This window comes from Cynara cardunculus (genome assembly GCF_001531365.2).
Source record: "Cynara cardunculus var. scolymus isolate 2C chromosome LG 6, CcrdV1, whole genome shotgun sequence".
NCBI lineage: Eukaryota > Viridiplantae > Streptophyta > Magnoliopsida > Asterales > Asteraceae > Cynara > Cynara cardunculus.
The window spans coordinates 794344-809466 of record NC_037533.1 but is presented as its reverse complement, the minus strand read 5'-3'; the positions used below and the strand labels follow the sequence as shown (position 1 = coordinate 809466).

At 41.5% G+C, this 15123-nt stretch overlaps 1 protein-coding gene across 4 annotated transcripts in view; it reads right to left on the bottom strand.

Annotated features, from left to right (window-relative positions):
* Window positions 1-10513, bottom strand: part of LOC112514285 (alpha-glucan water dikinase 2-like) — a 14068-nt gene extending 3555 nt beyond the window's left edge. The window contains exons 1-11 of one of the 4 annotated variants that reach the window (XM_025120650.1): window positions 8557-8624; window positions 8159-8268; window positions 7994-8072; window positions 7821-7912; window positions 7560-7611; window positions 7277-7362; window positions 6512-6629; window positions 5817-5957; window positions 5472-5582; window positions 5085-5183; window positions 4549-4710 (exon numbers count right to left, since the gene is read on the bottom strand). In XM_025120650.1, the coding sequence (XP_024976418.1) occupies window positions 4549-4710; window positions 5085-5183; window positions 5472-5582; window positions 5817-5957; window positions 6512-6629; window positions 7277-7362; window positions 7560-7611; window positions 7821-7912; window positions 7994-8072; window positions 8159-8268; window positions 8557-8568 (1062 nt within the window). In that variant the 5' untranslated portion in view covers window positions 8569-8624. Of the gene's footprint in view, window positions 1-4548; window positions 4711-5084; window positions 5184-5471; window positions 5583-5816; window positions 5958-6511; window positions 6630-7276; window positions 7363-7559; window positions 7612-7820; window positions 7913-7993; window positions 8073-8158; window positions 8269-8556 lie in introns of all 4 variants that reach the window. The other 3 variants (XM_025120648.1, XM_025120649.1, XM_025120651.1) reach the window with 3 other exon arrangements.
* Window positions 10514-15123: the final 4610 nt, after the last annotated feature.

Here is a 15123-nt window from a genome sequence, read left to right as displayed (position 1 = left end):
GGGGGGGGGGGGGGGGGGGGGCTCACGGCTACTAGCTGCCCCACCAACAGGAACCAAAAGACTGGCAATAGGGGGTAACAGACAACAATCGGAACTGGCGGATAAACGGGCTAAGGGCTTATGTTTTCGATGCGACGGAAAGTTCACTCCCGGACACCGTTTCCCCGAAAAGGCTCTGCGGATCATGTTAATGGATGATGATGACGAGGGGGAAGAGGCAACACCAGAATTTCACGTGCACTTGGATGCGGTGGAGGTGACGGTACATTCAGTGGTGGGCATGACATCTCCCCATACGGTGAAACTTCGCGGTAATATACAAGGATCCGAGGTGGTGGTACTAATTGACAGTGGGGCAACCCACAATTTTTTGTCCCTACGGTTGGTCGAACCGTTGGGGCTACGGGTTACGGGGCGGAGGGAGACAGGCGTCACCATGGGCAACGGGAAGACGGATATGTGTTATGGTATTTGTCGGAATGTAGGATTGTCTTTACCGGGGTTGCGGGTGATCGAGGACTTCTATCCCCTCGAGTTGGGCAGCACGGACGTGATACTGGGGGTGAAGTGGTTACGAAAACTGGGGGATACACGGGTGAACTGGCGWGAGTTGACCATGACTTTTATGAATGGCACGGAGCGGGTCACTTTGCGAGGGGAACCCGGACTGCGAAGGGCTGAGGCGTCACTTCAGTCCCTAGCCCGTGCTATACCAGATATCAGCGAGACTTACTTGGTGTCCCTGGCGAGTATTGATGAGATGGCGGCAGCAACTCAGGTACCGACGGCACTTGACTCCTTACTAGCAGATTTCTCTGATCTGTTTGTGCTACCTACAGCTTTACCACCGTCAAGGGACCATGAACACGCTATTATTCTCAAAGGAAACACGGAACCCGTTAACGTACGACCCTACCGATATCCCCAACTGCAGAAAGACGAGATTGAACGATTGGTCGAGGAAATGCTTGAGGCAGGGGTAATTCGACCGAGTACTAGCCCGTTTTCAAGCCCCGTTCTTTTAGTAAAGAAAAAAGACGGTAGTTGGGTTTCTGTGTCGATTATCGAGCCTTAAACAAAGCAAAGGTGTTGGATAAGTTTCCGATACCAGTCATAGATGAATTATTGGACGAATTGCACGGTGCAGCGGTATTTAGTAAACTTGATCTAAAATCCGGTTACCACCAGATAAGAATGAAGGAGAGCGACGTACATAAAACAGCCTTTCGGACACACGAGGGCCACTACGAGTTTTTAGTCATKCCCTTTGGGTTGACTAACGCACCCTCCACCTTTCAGTCGCTAATGAACCGCGTTTTCCGACCTTATTTGAGACGGTTCGTATTAGTTTTCTTTGATGATATTCTAGTCCACAGTAAAACATGAACGAACACAAGAAACATTTACTTACGGTATTTGATTGCCTGCGGAAGGAGAAACTTTATTGTAACCACAAGAAATGTGTATTCGGGCAGACCCAGGTTGACTATTTGGGCCATATTGTTACTAGCAACGGGGTGATGGCGGACCCGTCCAAGATCACGGCCATGACCGAGTGGCCCATTCCGAAGAATATACGAGAATTACACGGATTCCTGGACCGAAAAAGCCACCTAGGCTTTTCGAAACTTGCAGAATATCATGACTAAGGTGCCCGTTTTGGCTCTACCCGATTTCTCGAAGACTTTTACTATAGAGACGGACGCTTCCGGGCAGGGAGTAGGGGCAGTGTTGATGCAGGACGGTAAGCCGGTCGCGTACTTCAACCAAGTCTTAGGCCCGAGGGCGCAACTTAAATCGGTCTACGAAAGGGAATTAATGGCTATTGTGATGGCCGTGCAGAAATGGAGACCGTATTTACTGGGCCGCCGTTTTATGGTTATCACCGACCAAAAGAGCCTGAAATATTTGTTGGAGCAGAGGGTGGTCGCGGGTGAACATCAAAAGTGGATCTCTAAGCTGTCGGGATACGATTTCGAGATTATATATCGACTGGGTAGCGAGAACGGGGTTGCCGATGCACTGTCGCGTCGAGGAACGGGAATCAAGGTGAGTAGCTTGACCGTGTCACGGGTTAGTACTGATGAAGATTTACTAGATGCTAACCGTTCTGATCCGAAAATAGTTCACCTCCGCTCACGCATTACGAACGGGGAGGACGGGCTGGAAGGATATACTGTGGAGGATGGGCAGGTGCGATACAAGGGGTGATTGGTTATTTCTCGTACTTCGGGATGGATACCACGGTTGTTCCAGGAGATGCATTGCGGGGCGAGGGGGGGCATGAAGGTACACAAAAGACATACCAACGGATGGCGACGGAAGTGTATTGGGTTGGTATGCGGCGGGACATTATTAAAATGATTTCAGAATGTAATGTCTGCCAGCGAAACAAGTACTCAAACTTGGCACYGGCAGGACTACTTCAGCCCCTTGACTTACCTGATCGTATCTGGGAAGATTTAACGATGGATTTCATCGATGGGTTACCAAAGTCAGAGGGGTAYAGTGTAATAATGGTAGTGGTGGACAGGCTTAGTAAATCAGCCCATTTTATTCCGCTAAAGCACCCGTACACAGCGGCCTYGGTGGCARTAGAGTTTATCCGTGGAATTGTGAGGTTGCACGGGGTTCCTAAATCGATTGTGTCCGACAGGGATCGTGTGTTTATAAGCCACTTCTGGCGAGAGTTGTTCAAATATCAGGGGACGCTCCTTAAGAGGAGTACAGCTTACCACCCCAGACGGATGGGCAAACAGAGGTGGTTAACCGTGGCTTGGAGACTTATCTGCGATGTTTTTCTTCCTCAAAACCGAAGCAATGGACACATTGGTTACCATGGGCAGAATATTGGTATAACACTTCTTTCCATTCTTCGATTGGCACGACACCCTTCAAGGTGTTATACGGGCGGGATCCTCCGAGTATTTTGGGTTATGATCAGGGGGCGGCGACTACTTTTGAGGTGGACCGCTATTTACGGGAACGGGATGAGGTGCTAACGGAACTTAAGGTACAGTTGCATCGGGCCCAGCAAATCATGAAGACTCATGCGGATGGCAAGCGGAGAGATGTTTGTTTTCAAGCGGGTGACCGGGTTTACTTGAAATTGAGGCCGTACAGACAGATTCGGTGGCTCATCGGGCTAATATGAAGTTGGCTCCACGGTTTTACGGACCCTTTGAAGTATTGGAAAGGGTGGGAGCGGTTGCCTATAAATTGAAACTGCCGCCATCGTCGACCATACATCCGGTGTTCCATGTGTCGCAGCTGAAAGCGGCGATAGGAGACGAACGGGTGGAACTGGAGCTGCCTGCAGGTCTAGATGAAGGTATGAAGATGGGTTGTCGTCCGATGGATGTGCTCGGGACTTGTAAAGGTGATCAAGGCTTGGAAGTTCTGATTCAATGGGAGGGCTTAACGCGTGAGGAATCCACATGGGAGCTGATGGATCAGGTGGTAGAGCTGTTTCCTGCCTTTCACCTTGAGGACAAGGTGAGTTTTCGGGGCGGGAGTAATGATACGTCTCAGCCTGACCCACACTGGGGTCGGATATATCAGCGTCGCAAAAGAGAGGCAGGAAACAAGTAGAGGGGGATGTTGACTTGGGATCATGTGAGACCAGCTTGTTTTCGTGAGACCCGTGAGACCAACATTTTACACTTGAAACTTCACAGCAAAATGCTGTGAAGGTGACTTTTTAAAACCTTCACAGTGTTTTTGCTGTGAAGGTTCGTCTTTTTTTAAACCTTCACAGTGTTTTTGCTGTGAAGGTTACGTGTAAAAATGTGGTCTCACGGGTCTCACGAAAACAGGCTGGTCTCACGTGAACCCAACTCGGGGTGTTAGACTAAGTCAACTAGTCTAGTTTATATTATTAATATTGTCTAGGGTCCAAAGTGTAATTAGTTTTACCTATATAAGGTGTATCAGATTATTATTATTTTTCAATCAATACAAATCAATATCAAGTTTAATACGGGGGATGTTCGCAATTTCCTTATTCTTAATTAATTGATTAGGAAAGTTATTAATTAGTTACTTAGGATAAGTATGTTTCCTATTTTTGAGGATTAGGGTACGGCTTATTTAAGGGACCGGCCACCCCATTGTTTTGATTCATTCTAGTATTTTTTATTCTTGTCGTAGACATTGGAGATTACTGGGTCTCGAATTCCAGGGTTTATTCTAATAAGCATCCGATTACTGGTACTTTTGGCTGCTAATCTTAATTTTTGCCAATTGATTCATATCAAGTCGTCATCCTCACTTACCGAGTAAGACTCTTAGTTGTTCTTGCCTATTCATTCAACCTTTTTACACAAGTCGGGAGTCTTCATAGAAACTACCACTTTACCCTTTGGGGTGGAGGAGGAGTCTTGTACATCCCACCCCAGACCCTACTTTTTACTCGGATCTACTAGGTTTGTTTGGTTATTTCCAAAAAAGAGACAAAAAGCAAGGACGTAATAAGAGAATATCCAACCATATCGAAAAATGGCTTACAAGATTTTGTGGATGTAAAAAAGATGAGGACTCGATGCTTACCTCTGTGTATATCTGTGAGGAATCATGAGACACGGGATGATTTGTGTATGTCACAAAGGCATAATCAGGTCGAACATGTTCTTGAATCAAAATACCGGTGCCTCGTTTATCATGATTCATGTTTGGGATATATGCTCCTTCATTCCATTTAGAAGCCCAAACCTGGACAAGTATCGGAAACTCATTTAATCATTCTCAGAAATTAAGTCAGAAAGTTATCAAAAAGCAAAAATAAATTTAACATGGGATCGATTAATTTCAACAATTCATTAATTATAAACAAAAAATATTAGATCTGCCCTTCCCAAGAAGAGAAACCATGAACCAGAATAGAAGAACTTTCCCCACCCATGAGTAAATATTTTATAGTAGCCTCATTAGACCGTACATCTTTCTTGGTATTTTCATTACAAATTATACAAGAAGATAATATTGGTACTTTTACAGTAAGGCCATCCCACTCTGATTTAAAATTTCATAGGTTTGACTTCAAAGTCAACTCAGCCTACTTTTTGGGAAGAGGGGGAGAACAATACCTCCTTGATTGCTTGCCAAACTCGGTCCCATGTATCTTCCCCAAGACCTCGAGGCCATGGTATTCTAGAACTCTTCATTTTCTTTCTCACCTCAATGCTCTCCAAATATACAAAATTCAAAGTTTATCAGGAATTTGTCTATTACTTCCACCAGAAACCAACATAAGGGTAAAAAGGTCATTTCATCTCGGAACCTTTTTCAAAAAAGAACATTTTGCAATTAACATCAGACATATCAAATTGGAAACTATTGCATTGTTTCATGAAACAAAGTGAGGATGTCAATTCTAAACAGGTAAATTCATAATGGTTCTGCAAATATAACATTCAAGGAGAGAATTTAACACATAATTTTAATTCAATAAGCAGATACTATTACTGAATTACCATTTTACGAGGAGCTTTCATTTGCAAAACAGTTTCTTGGATTGTCTTGAGCTTCAAAACGTCTCCCGTATTTGTATGTTCATGAAGGGAAGCCATTTTCTTCGCTACTTCCTGAAGAAATTAGTGTACTAATATATAAGCTTTACTAACAAGAGACTGAATAAAGATATAAAGTGAGAAGAAAGGGAGCAAGATGAAAAAGATTGTTTATAGAAATGAGAAATGAACTGCTCCATCTATGCTAAAGATTCAATTTGTAATGATCTAGTTGATTTCACTGATACCAATAAAATAATCTGGGCAAAAAGGCCCACACAGAATTTCCATGAATATAATGATGCATACCTTATTTATGTCTTCTGATAGAACCTTTTCAAAGACTCCAAAAGGTATGACAATTGATGCTGGAAATCTTATCCATGCTGGTACCTGTTTACTCAAGAATCTAATCCTGTATGACTTTTCACCAACCTGTATTACAATATTCTACCCATATCATTCCATTTTCTTATGGACACATATCAGTAAATAACGATCTCAATCAAGAAGTTCTATGACACTTATTAGAACAAGTTGAGTCGAGTTGCTGGTTTACAACTATGCATATAAACATACTCCCTTTTTCCCATGATAACTGAAATATCTAACTCTCCATGTTCAATAGAAGTGTTTAAAGGCTAGCCAAATGTCTAAAATACCTTTCAGTAGTAACAAAAATAAGAGAATCTTGGGACTCAAATCAATTTAATCAATAATTAGTAATGATCAGAATAGGAGAAAGTAATTTTTAACTTGAAGATTGACCAAAAAGTTGTAATTTTCTTGGGACATTGACGTCCCAAAATGGAAATTGTTGCAATTTTCATGGACCTAAGGGATCGTGTTATCTGTTTGTCAAGTGCAACTCCAGAAAAATACAGCAGAGATAAGTAAAATTCAATTCAATAGAACTCATATCTTTCTTCTAGTTACTATTGTGCTACCTGACCAAAATCAAATTCAAAGAAAAATATAAAATATAAACAAGCTGAAGCAATTACCATATCATTATGGGCTTCTTCAAGTGACATAGCATACATATTGCTGAAAGTATTGTTCTTTCGGGAAAGACCTTGCCAAATGGAGGAAGAGGTAGAGGGTTTCGGGAAGAAAGTGGAGCTGCAGATGTCTCAGTCAATTGAAGGAAATGTTAAAATTGGAGAAAATCAAGAAATAATGCCCCTTCAGCAGTTATAAAACCATCTTAGTATATGAGATGCGCTAAAGCTTCATGTACATATTTAAGTAAAAAATTCCTATAGTTGATGACACCAATCATGTTTCACAGTTGCTTTGGAATTTGGAAAATTTGTAACGTTCCAGGTGTTGGGACACCCATATCACACAACATATGTGTGTCCCATGTGGACCCGACCTAGGAATCCAGCAGATGTTTGGGCTCGTATGCTTGCATAAAATCAAAATTAGGCCTTTCAAATAAAATACATCCAATTGATTTTTGGAAGGAGTTGATGATTAATTAAATATTACATATTACACTAATGAATTGCATATACTCGTATCGTACAGGCTCAACACTCATTTAGGCTAGTCGACCTAACATGCCCAAGCCCTCTAGGTTTGAGCTCGACTCAAACAGTCAGATGGGCAGGTTCAGGCTAGCAAAGCCTTTGGTGAGACGACAGACTCTCACAAACTAGCTTACCTAGCCTACATCCGCATTCAGAAGTAAAGATGATAGTCACACAAGGATCGACTCACAACTCAAACTTCACATATTCTTTAGGTTAATGTTAAAAATGAACCTGTGTTTCAATAGCTTCTCAACCTCCCCTTTATGAGGCATTTCATTGAGTAAGCATTTAGCATTTCCAGCAGCATCATGTTCAACCTGCAAAGATGACATATGATCATAATCTAAATACTAGGAAGTACCAAACCAAACCAAACCAAACCAACCCAGTATATCCCACACAGAGGTAGGATGGGTGGGGGTTAGGATGTATGCAGACCTTGCCAATATCCAGAGAGTAGAGAGGCTGTTTCCAATCTGGATACTAGGAAAAAATTGAAAATAGAGATACTTACAACAATTTCTTCATGTAGCTTTATGCAGAAGTTTGCTCCATTCATCTTCAACCTAGCAATGCAAAACTATAATGCCTCAGAACTAAAAAAACAATATAAAAATAAAAAGTAAAGGGTGGCCATGCTGCAACAAAGCTCCTGAACTTTGCAAGGGTTAGAAGGCTAAATCTTGACAAAACAAAATTGTTCCCCTGCGACCTTCTAGCCCTCCAAGGCTCATTCCTAACAGCATATAATAAATAAAAGAACGATTAGGTAAACCTTTTATCATGTCGGGTTTCTTTCAGAAAAAATTCAATTGCATGTATCTTAGGGTCTCTTAGCTCAATGACAACAACATATGCATCTCCATCCTACAAGTCAAATGATCAGTAATGAAGCTAGAACAAGCACCCATTGAAGTTTGGACAACAAGGCAATGATAAAGGACAAACCTTTATGAATGGAGTACGCAATGCAGTCTTCTTATGAATTGTTGTCCCAGAAGGATAAGAAGAGGGGATAAACCATTTTCTGCAAGAAAATAGAAAATCCTAATGACATGGGCATGCCACCAAATTTCATAAGAAAGCAAAAAACTTTATAAATGTTCCAGTCACTTGTTTCCATTTGAAATGCAACCCCAGTGGAGAATCCATGCTTGTGAGCAATTTTGAAGTTGAAGTTTCACTTTTGCATGTTGGCCACTTACAAATCCAGATACATTAACCTATTCATACAGAGCATAACTTCCAAAATTAGAGATATACTTTGACTTCTGAGATCAAACAGGCTTAACTTGTTATAAAAGTTATGCTTCTTTTATATCCTCAACATAAAGTTGTCAAGTACACTAATTTATATTGGATAATCATACAGATTACAGACGAATGTTGGTGTTGTATTTGTGATATATTCGTGTCAATTTCAAATATGAAAAGCACTATTTTGATTTTCAAAGTCGAAATGTGCACATATGTGTTTGGAAGGCATATGATGACAAATGAAAAGTTCTAACCTGGAGTACCATTCCATCTGCAAGTTCAAAAATTTTAAACCGAGTGCTTTTGGCAGAGTTGAAGGATGCCATAGTGGGCTGTAGGTGGTGGAATACGCAAACTTGATCTTTGAACATCTGAGAATCTGATAAAACTGCAGGCTGAAGTATGTTACAAGGCAGAATGAAGGTGAAAGTATTCCTGAATGACTCAATTTTAGGCAAAGAATCGCCTTCTCCATGACTGGAGGAGAGGAATATCTTAGATATCCAAATTTAAAATATTTATGTTCATTGTATTTTATTTCTCATTGGATTTTGTGGGTCCCACTTGTTTATGACCATGCTTTGTAACCATCTTTCTAACACTAATGAGAAAGAGAGCTGCAATATGAACCAATAGCATTGCAGCACATCAATGGTTTTAAACAAGGTTCGGTGAACCAAAAGGATTGCATAAATAAAAGGAACTTGTACTAAAACAAGATCCAAGGGGTTCATAGCCCAGAGGGACCAGCATTACATTTCTTCTACTCCATCCTATTACACCAAATACAACATAAAACAGGAACAACAATTCACACAGAATGATGAAGAATTACACGTGTAAGGACTGATGGGATTATTTGAATTTCTGATCTGTGCCAGGTTCTAACAGGTACAACAACAGAGCTCCTCCCCCCCTTTTATCATACCCTTTTTCTACACTTTTAATCACTACCATCTTTTTTCAGCAACTAGTCGTGAAATGCTAAGCATGCATCACTGTGTAAGCAGCTTGGAGTCACATGCCACTATTTTAACTTGACCAACATTCTCCTGGGTTTCGTCGTACTTGAAAATGGCATCTTGAACAATGAAGGTCCACACATTATCACAGAATCTGTAGGTGTGTAAGTGCCCCTGTTATCATGAAAGTGAGAGCGTTTTAGTAACATGTTAAAAAAAATTGTTGCCTACCAAACATCCTGGTAAAAAGAAAAATAAAGAAAGCCTCTAAACAATTCAGAGATGGGCTAAAAAGTTGTGGACCAAGGAGCAAATATCTCAACAATATCTAATAGAGAGATACGTATGTTATAGGTTTGCAGTTAAACACTAGAACATTATCTTTCCTTTTGACCAACCATATGAGATACCATGCCACAATCCTTTCCTCAGAATGATATTTACTAAGAGCTCCAGCTTTACAAGGACTACATAATTCAACGCGGAACTCATGCATTTAACAACATGTTACAAAGGGAAACATATGTGACAACCCTCGGTGCCACAACTGTAACAGAAAAGCAGAAAACCTCAATGACTTTGGCATGGTTAGGACAAGCAGGAATTTTCCCCAATAATGGAGCTGATGCTCATTTGACTTAGAAAGCGTTAAATATCACAATCCAATCAGGAGTTCTACAATGAAGTGCATCCTGAAATATGTTACAACACTTGTCAATGCAAGAACTCATTTCATTCATAAGTAGCATGATTTGTGTGTCGTCAAATGGGTTTCCATGGATGAGATTGATATTTGGATCTCTCACGAGAAACATCCTTCTTTAGGTTCTGCATAGTAGCAACATTCCTGTTGCTTTCCCTCTTCACGGCTTCAATAGGAATGACTCGCTGTCAAACCACTTGTCACAAAACTTATTTCCTCCATGTTCCTTGTGGCCTTATCGACAAAGATTTATGCCCAATTGCAGTAAGAAATATTTGTAAAGGGAACACTAGATATGGAGAAGACAAGAGAGACCAACTTGTAGTTCATTGTTTATCACTCTAAAAAATTGGACAGATTTCAAATGAGGGGGTTATAGGGAGCTCCATCGCATCTAGATTATGAAGCTTTTCGGTTCTACTACATGACTCTTAACTACTACAAATATCATGAATGTTCTACAACTTGCTATATGACTCTTAAGTCTAACTACTACAAGTACTATGAATGTTCTATGCAATACATAAGTAGTAAATTTTCTTCGAGTCAGCATTGGAGTTGTGTGGCGTATCTGTACTCGAAAACCTCGAGTCATAACTCTAGGCTACCAGTGAGGCAGTGACTTATAGTTCCCCTATTGAGTCTACCCATAGACTAGCGAGACTATTGAGTCCTTTGCACACCATGTACACAAACTGCATGCTGAGAAACAAATGATAATTGTAAATCTAAAACTGATGTACGTCATGTGTACCAAATATTTCTCCAAGAATGATCAAGTTATGCTTCAACGTTTTACTGATAGCTGCATCCTGGGGTTGTAGCAACTCATGTGGCCGTTATGACAGTTTTTTGGGCCAGTGATGAAGACTATCTGACAAATCGCACATGGATTACTGCAGACGAGTTCAAGAGACTAGAAAGCTCTATGATTCTTTTAATTCAGCAGAGGTAACTCTTCCACAAGGAGAGATGACGGGAAACACAAGTGCCATCAGTTTATTTCGATTTATATATTCAATTATTTTTCTTAGTTTAATTGTTTGATCACACATAGGGAACATGGGGTTTTTTCATTGTTTTGTAGGGTGGGGGGGTATATATATGGTTCAAACTACTTCATTGACAATTAAGTTTTAAGATTGCTTTTTAGACAAAATTTATTCCTTGGTGGATGCTTGCCACGGCTGGAGTAAAGAGTTTCAAGAAAAAGTCTCCTTAATGCGACTGTGGGAAGGCTACTCCTGCGGCCTGCCACTAACATCTTAGGGTGACGCCTAAGATACTCTACGATTTGTGAAGCCTGACATGGTTTTTTTTCTTCTTAATTTTCCTGTAGGTAACTTGTCATGCAAAACCTTGCTAAATATTCAGAACCCATTTGTCACACAGCTTGCCATGTGATACGAATTGGGAATTAATTAAAAATGATGCAACTAAGCCTAGAATATTGCATGTGTATTCTAGAAGGGGTAAAACGGGAAATGAGAAAAGTGGCTGAGGTTTGTTAGAGGAGAGAGAAGAATAAATAGTGGAGGGTGATCTTGTAGTGGGTATTCTGTTTTCTTTGATAATTGTTTAGGCTCCAATCTGTTGATTGTGAGAGAGGGTTTTACCTGAGTTTTATTCCTTTGTATTCTGTCCGATTCAAGTTCAATGAATTCATCATCTTCTTCCTCCCATTTCTGTATTCTTACTTGTTTTGCATAGAATTGTTATCATTACCCATCATTGGTCCGACCTGCCCTTGACTGCCATTTCCTTCTGTTTTCCGTTCGATTATCGATGGAAACTCGTTCTGTTCAACATCGACTGGAGCAACATGAGGAGCTCATTCATCAAATTCGAGCGGATGTTTCCGATATCAAAACCACTCTGCAGACGTTGGAGGTGGATAGGGCTGAATCCAGCGAATTTCATAAGATCATGTTGGGATGGATGAAACAACAAGGAAAACACCTGTTTCCGGATTCAGGGAGTGGTTCGGGATTAGGCGATCAATTTTCGGGTCCTTTCTTCGATGTTCACAACAGCGGCGGAGGACCTGGTGGTGGTGGCTATAATCCTCACATAGTTGCTGATGGTTTACCTTGGGCAGTGAAGAAAGTCAAATTACCGGAGTTTTCTGGTTTTTATCCTCAGGGATGGATTCAGAAAGCTAATCTGTATTTTGACATCAACAGTACCCCAACCCATCTCAGACTACGTTTGGCACAATTAAGTATGATGGGGGTGGCTCAACATTGGTTCACCATCGTCATGCAGGTTCATGAGGCACTTACTTGGGAGCAATTTCAGACTGAGTTGCTGCAACGATTTAGTGGCTTGGAGATCCAAAATCCTTACGAACAGCTTGCTACCATTAAGCAATCCTCCTCCATCCATGATTATATCGACGATTTTGAATACCTTCTATCGTTGGTTCCTCGATTACCGGAAGCGCAGGCGTTGGGATATTTTGTGGCAGGGTTACGAGATGAGGTCAAAAAATGGGTTCGATTACACCGTCCTCAGTCACGTTTAGATGCGATGTACTTAGCAAAGGACGTCGAAGAGATGCTATGTCCGTCATCAAGTAACCTGTCTCACTCCCGTTTTCGTATCATAGGGTTCTGGTTTTAGTCCAGTGGGTCAAGGGGATGGTCGCCTTTTTACATTGGGCCGCCCAGATGGGAGAGGCCCATTTAATCCTAAGTCCATGGACCGTTCATTGAATGCTAAGTCCTCTCACAATTCTCGTCCGTATGGGTATCCGACTTCCGACAATTCTTCCGGTAATCAAAAGGATCGGGGGTATCGTTCTCTTACTCGAACGGAATGGGAAGAACGCCGCAAAAAAGGGTTATGTTTTTGATGTGGACAACAATTTGGACCGGCTCATAAGTGTCCCGAAGGAAAGCTACGAGTATTATTGTTGGGCGATGATGAAGATGCTTTGGCTACGGGGGACCTCTGATATGTAGAGACTCCCGACGAACAAACCATTACATGAGACGAGCAAATTCCGTCGGGAATGTGTGCTGCCTTGGAGTATTTTGGGGTTTCCACTGAGGTGATATGAGGGGGCAAGATGATGAAGTTTGAAGGGGCAATTCGAGATATCCCGGTTACCATCCTAGTCGACAGTGGCGCGACTCACAATTTCATTTCTCAACATTTGGTAACATCCTTAGCTCTACCTTTTAACTGTTGTTCGGGAATTAGTATCAAATTAGGGGATGGCCATAAAATACTTGTTGATAAACAATGTCTTAATCTCCAAGTATTGGTGGGAAATCATGACTTCACGGTGGATGTATTGATTTTTGATGTTGGAGAACTGGATTTGGTGCTGGGTATGGCTTGGCTTAGAACATTAAGAGAAGTGGTCCACAATTGGGAGAAGGCTTGGATGAAATTCAATTTTCATGGGGTTCCAGTTTTTCTTCAAGGAATGCGTGTAACTCAGGGGTCCTTTGATTCTCTGCAACAATGGTTGGTTAATTCCGAAGGATCAATAGCTGCCACTTCTTCCCTACCGGAAAATGACGTGGGTTTTGGAAATGATTCAACCACAATGCAAGGAAAAGCCTTACAATTGCTTTTAAGTCAGTTTCCGAAGGCTTTTCAGACAACCTCTGGCCTTCCTCCAGCAAGAACTCATGATCATGTTATTACTCTCCTTATTCCTCATAACCCAATCTGTGTTCGTCCTTATCGGTATCCTCATGTGCAAAAAACTGAGATTGAACGACAGGTGCAGGAACTCCTTTCTCTCGGTATGATACGACCCAGTAAAAGTGCGTTTTCAAGCCCTGTTATTTTAGTATGGAAGAAAGATCAAACGTGGAGGATGTGTGTGGATTATAGAGCTCTTAACAAGGCTACGGTGGCGGATAAATTTCCGATTCCTATGGTTGAATAACTCATTGACGAATTACACGGGGCTCAATTTTTTTCTAAACTTGATCTGAAATCGGGATATCATCAAATCCGTATGCACCCGGATAGTGTTGAGAAGACGGCATTTCGTACTCATGACGGTCATTACGAATACCTCGTAATGCCTTTTGGACTCACGAATGCGCCGACTACTTTTCAAGCCATAATGAACGACATTTTTCGTACTTGGTTACGTAAAATGGTGGTGGTTTTCTTTGAGGACATCCTAATCTATAGCTCTTCATGGGATCAACATCTGATTGACTTAGAGATGGTGTTACGAATCCTGGAACAAAATCAGCTGGTTGTCGATAGAAAAAAAATGTTTTTTTGGTCAAAGGTCGGTAGAGTATTTGGGACACATTATCAATGGCGAGGGAGTTGCAATGGATCCTAAAAATATTGAAGCGGTGTTGGCTTGGCCGATACCTAAGCAAATTAAAGGATTGCGTGGATTTTTGGGCCTTACCGGGTATTACAGAAAGTTCATCCGTAACTATGGCAGTATCGCCAAACCTCTAACAGAGCTGACTAAGAAGGATGCTTTTTCGTGGCATAAGGGAGCACAAGAAGCTTTTGATCGATTAAAAGAAGCTATGGTCAAGGCTGCTTTGGTGGCCCTTCCCGACTTCAACATTCCTTTCGTGGTTAAGTGTGATGCTTCCGGCTGGGGTATTGGAGCAGTGTTAATGCAACAACAGAAACCTATCGCTTATTTCAGCAAAGCGTTAAGCGATCGAAACTAGGCCAAATCAGCTTATGAGCGGGAAATTATGGCATTGGTTTTAGCCATCCAACATTGGCATTCCTATCTTTTAGGGACCTCGTTTGTGGTTTATACCGACCAGAAAAGTTTGAAATTTTTATTACAACAACGCATCACTAGCCCGGATCAACAAAATTGGGTGGCAAAATTGTTGGGTTACAACTTTGAAATTTGTTACAAACCGGGTAGGGAAAACCGAGCAGCTGATGCGTTGTCTCGTAGGGCTGAAGAGGGTGGATTATTGACAATTCTCTCAACGCCGCTGTGGCTGCAAGGGGCTGAGTTAATAGCGGAACATAAGGCAGATTCAGAAATACGAAAGTTGAGGCGTGACTGTGAAGCTCAACCAGAGACTCATCCGGGGTATTCAGTTAGTAAGGGAATACTTTACTACAAAGGACGGTTAGTAATTCCAAAGAACTCCAAATTTATTCCCAGTTTGCTCAAGGAGTTTCATCAATCCGCTTCG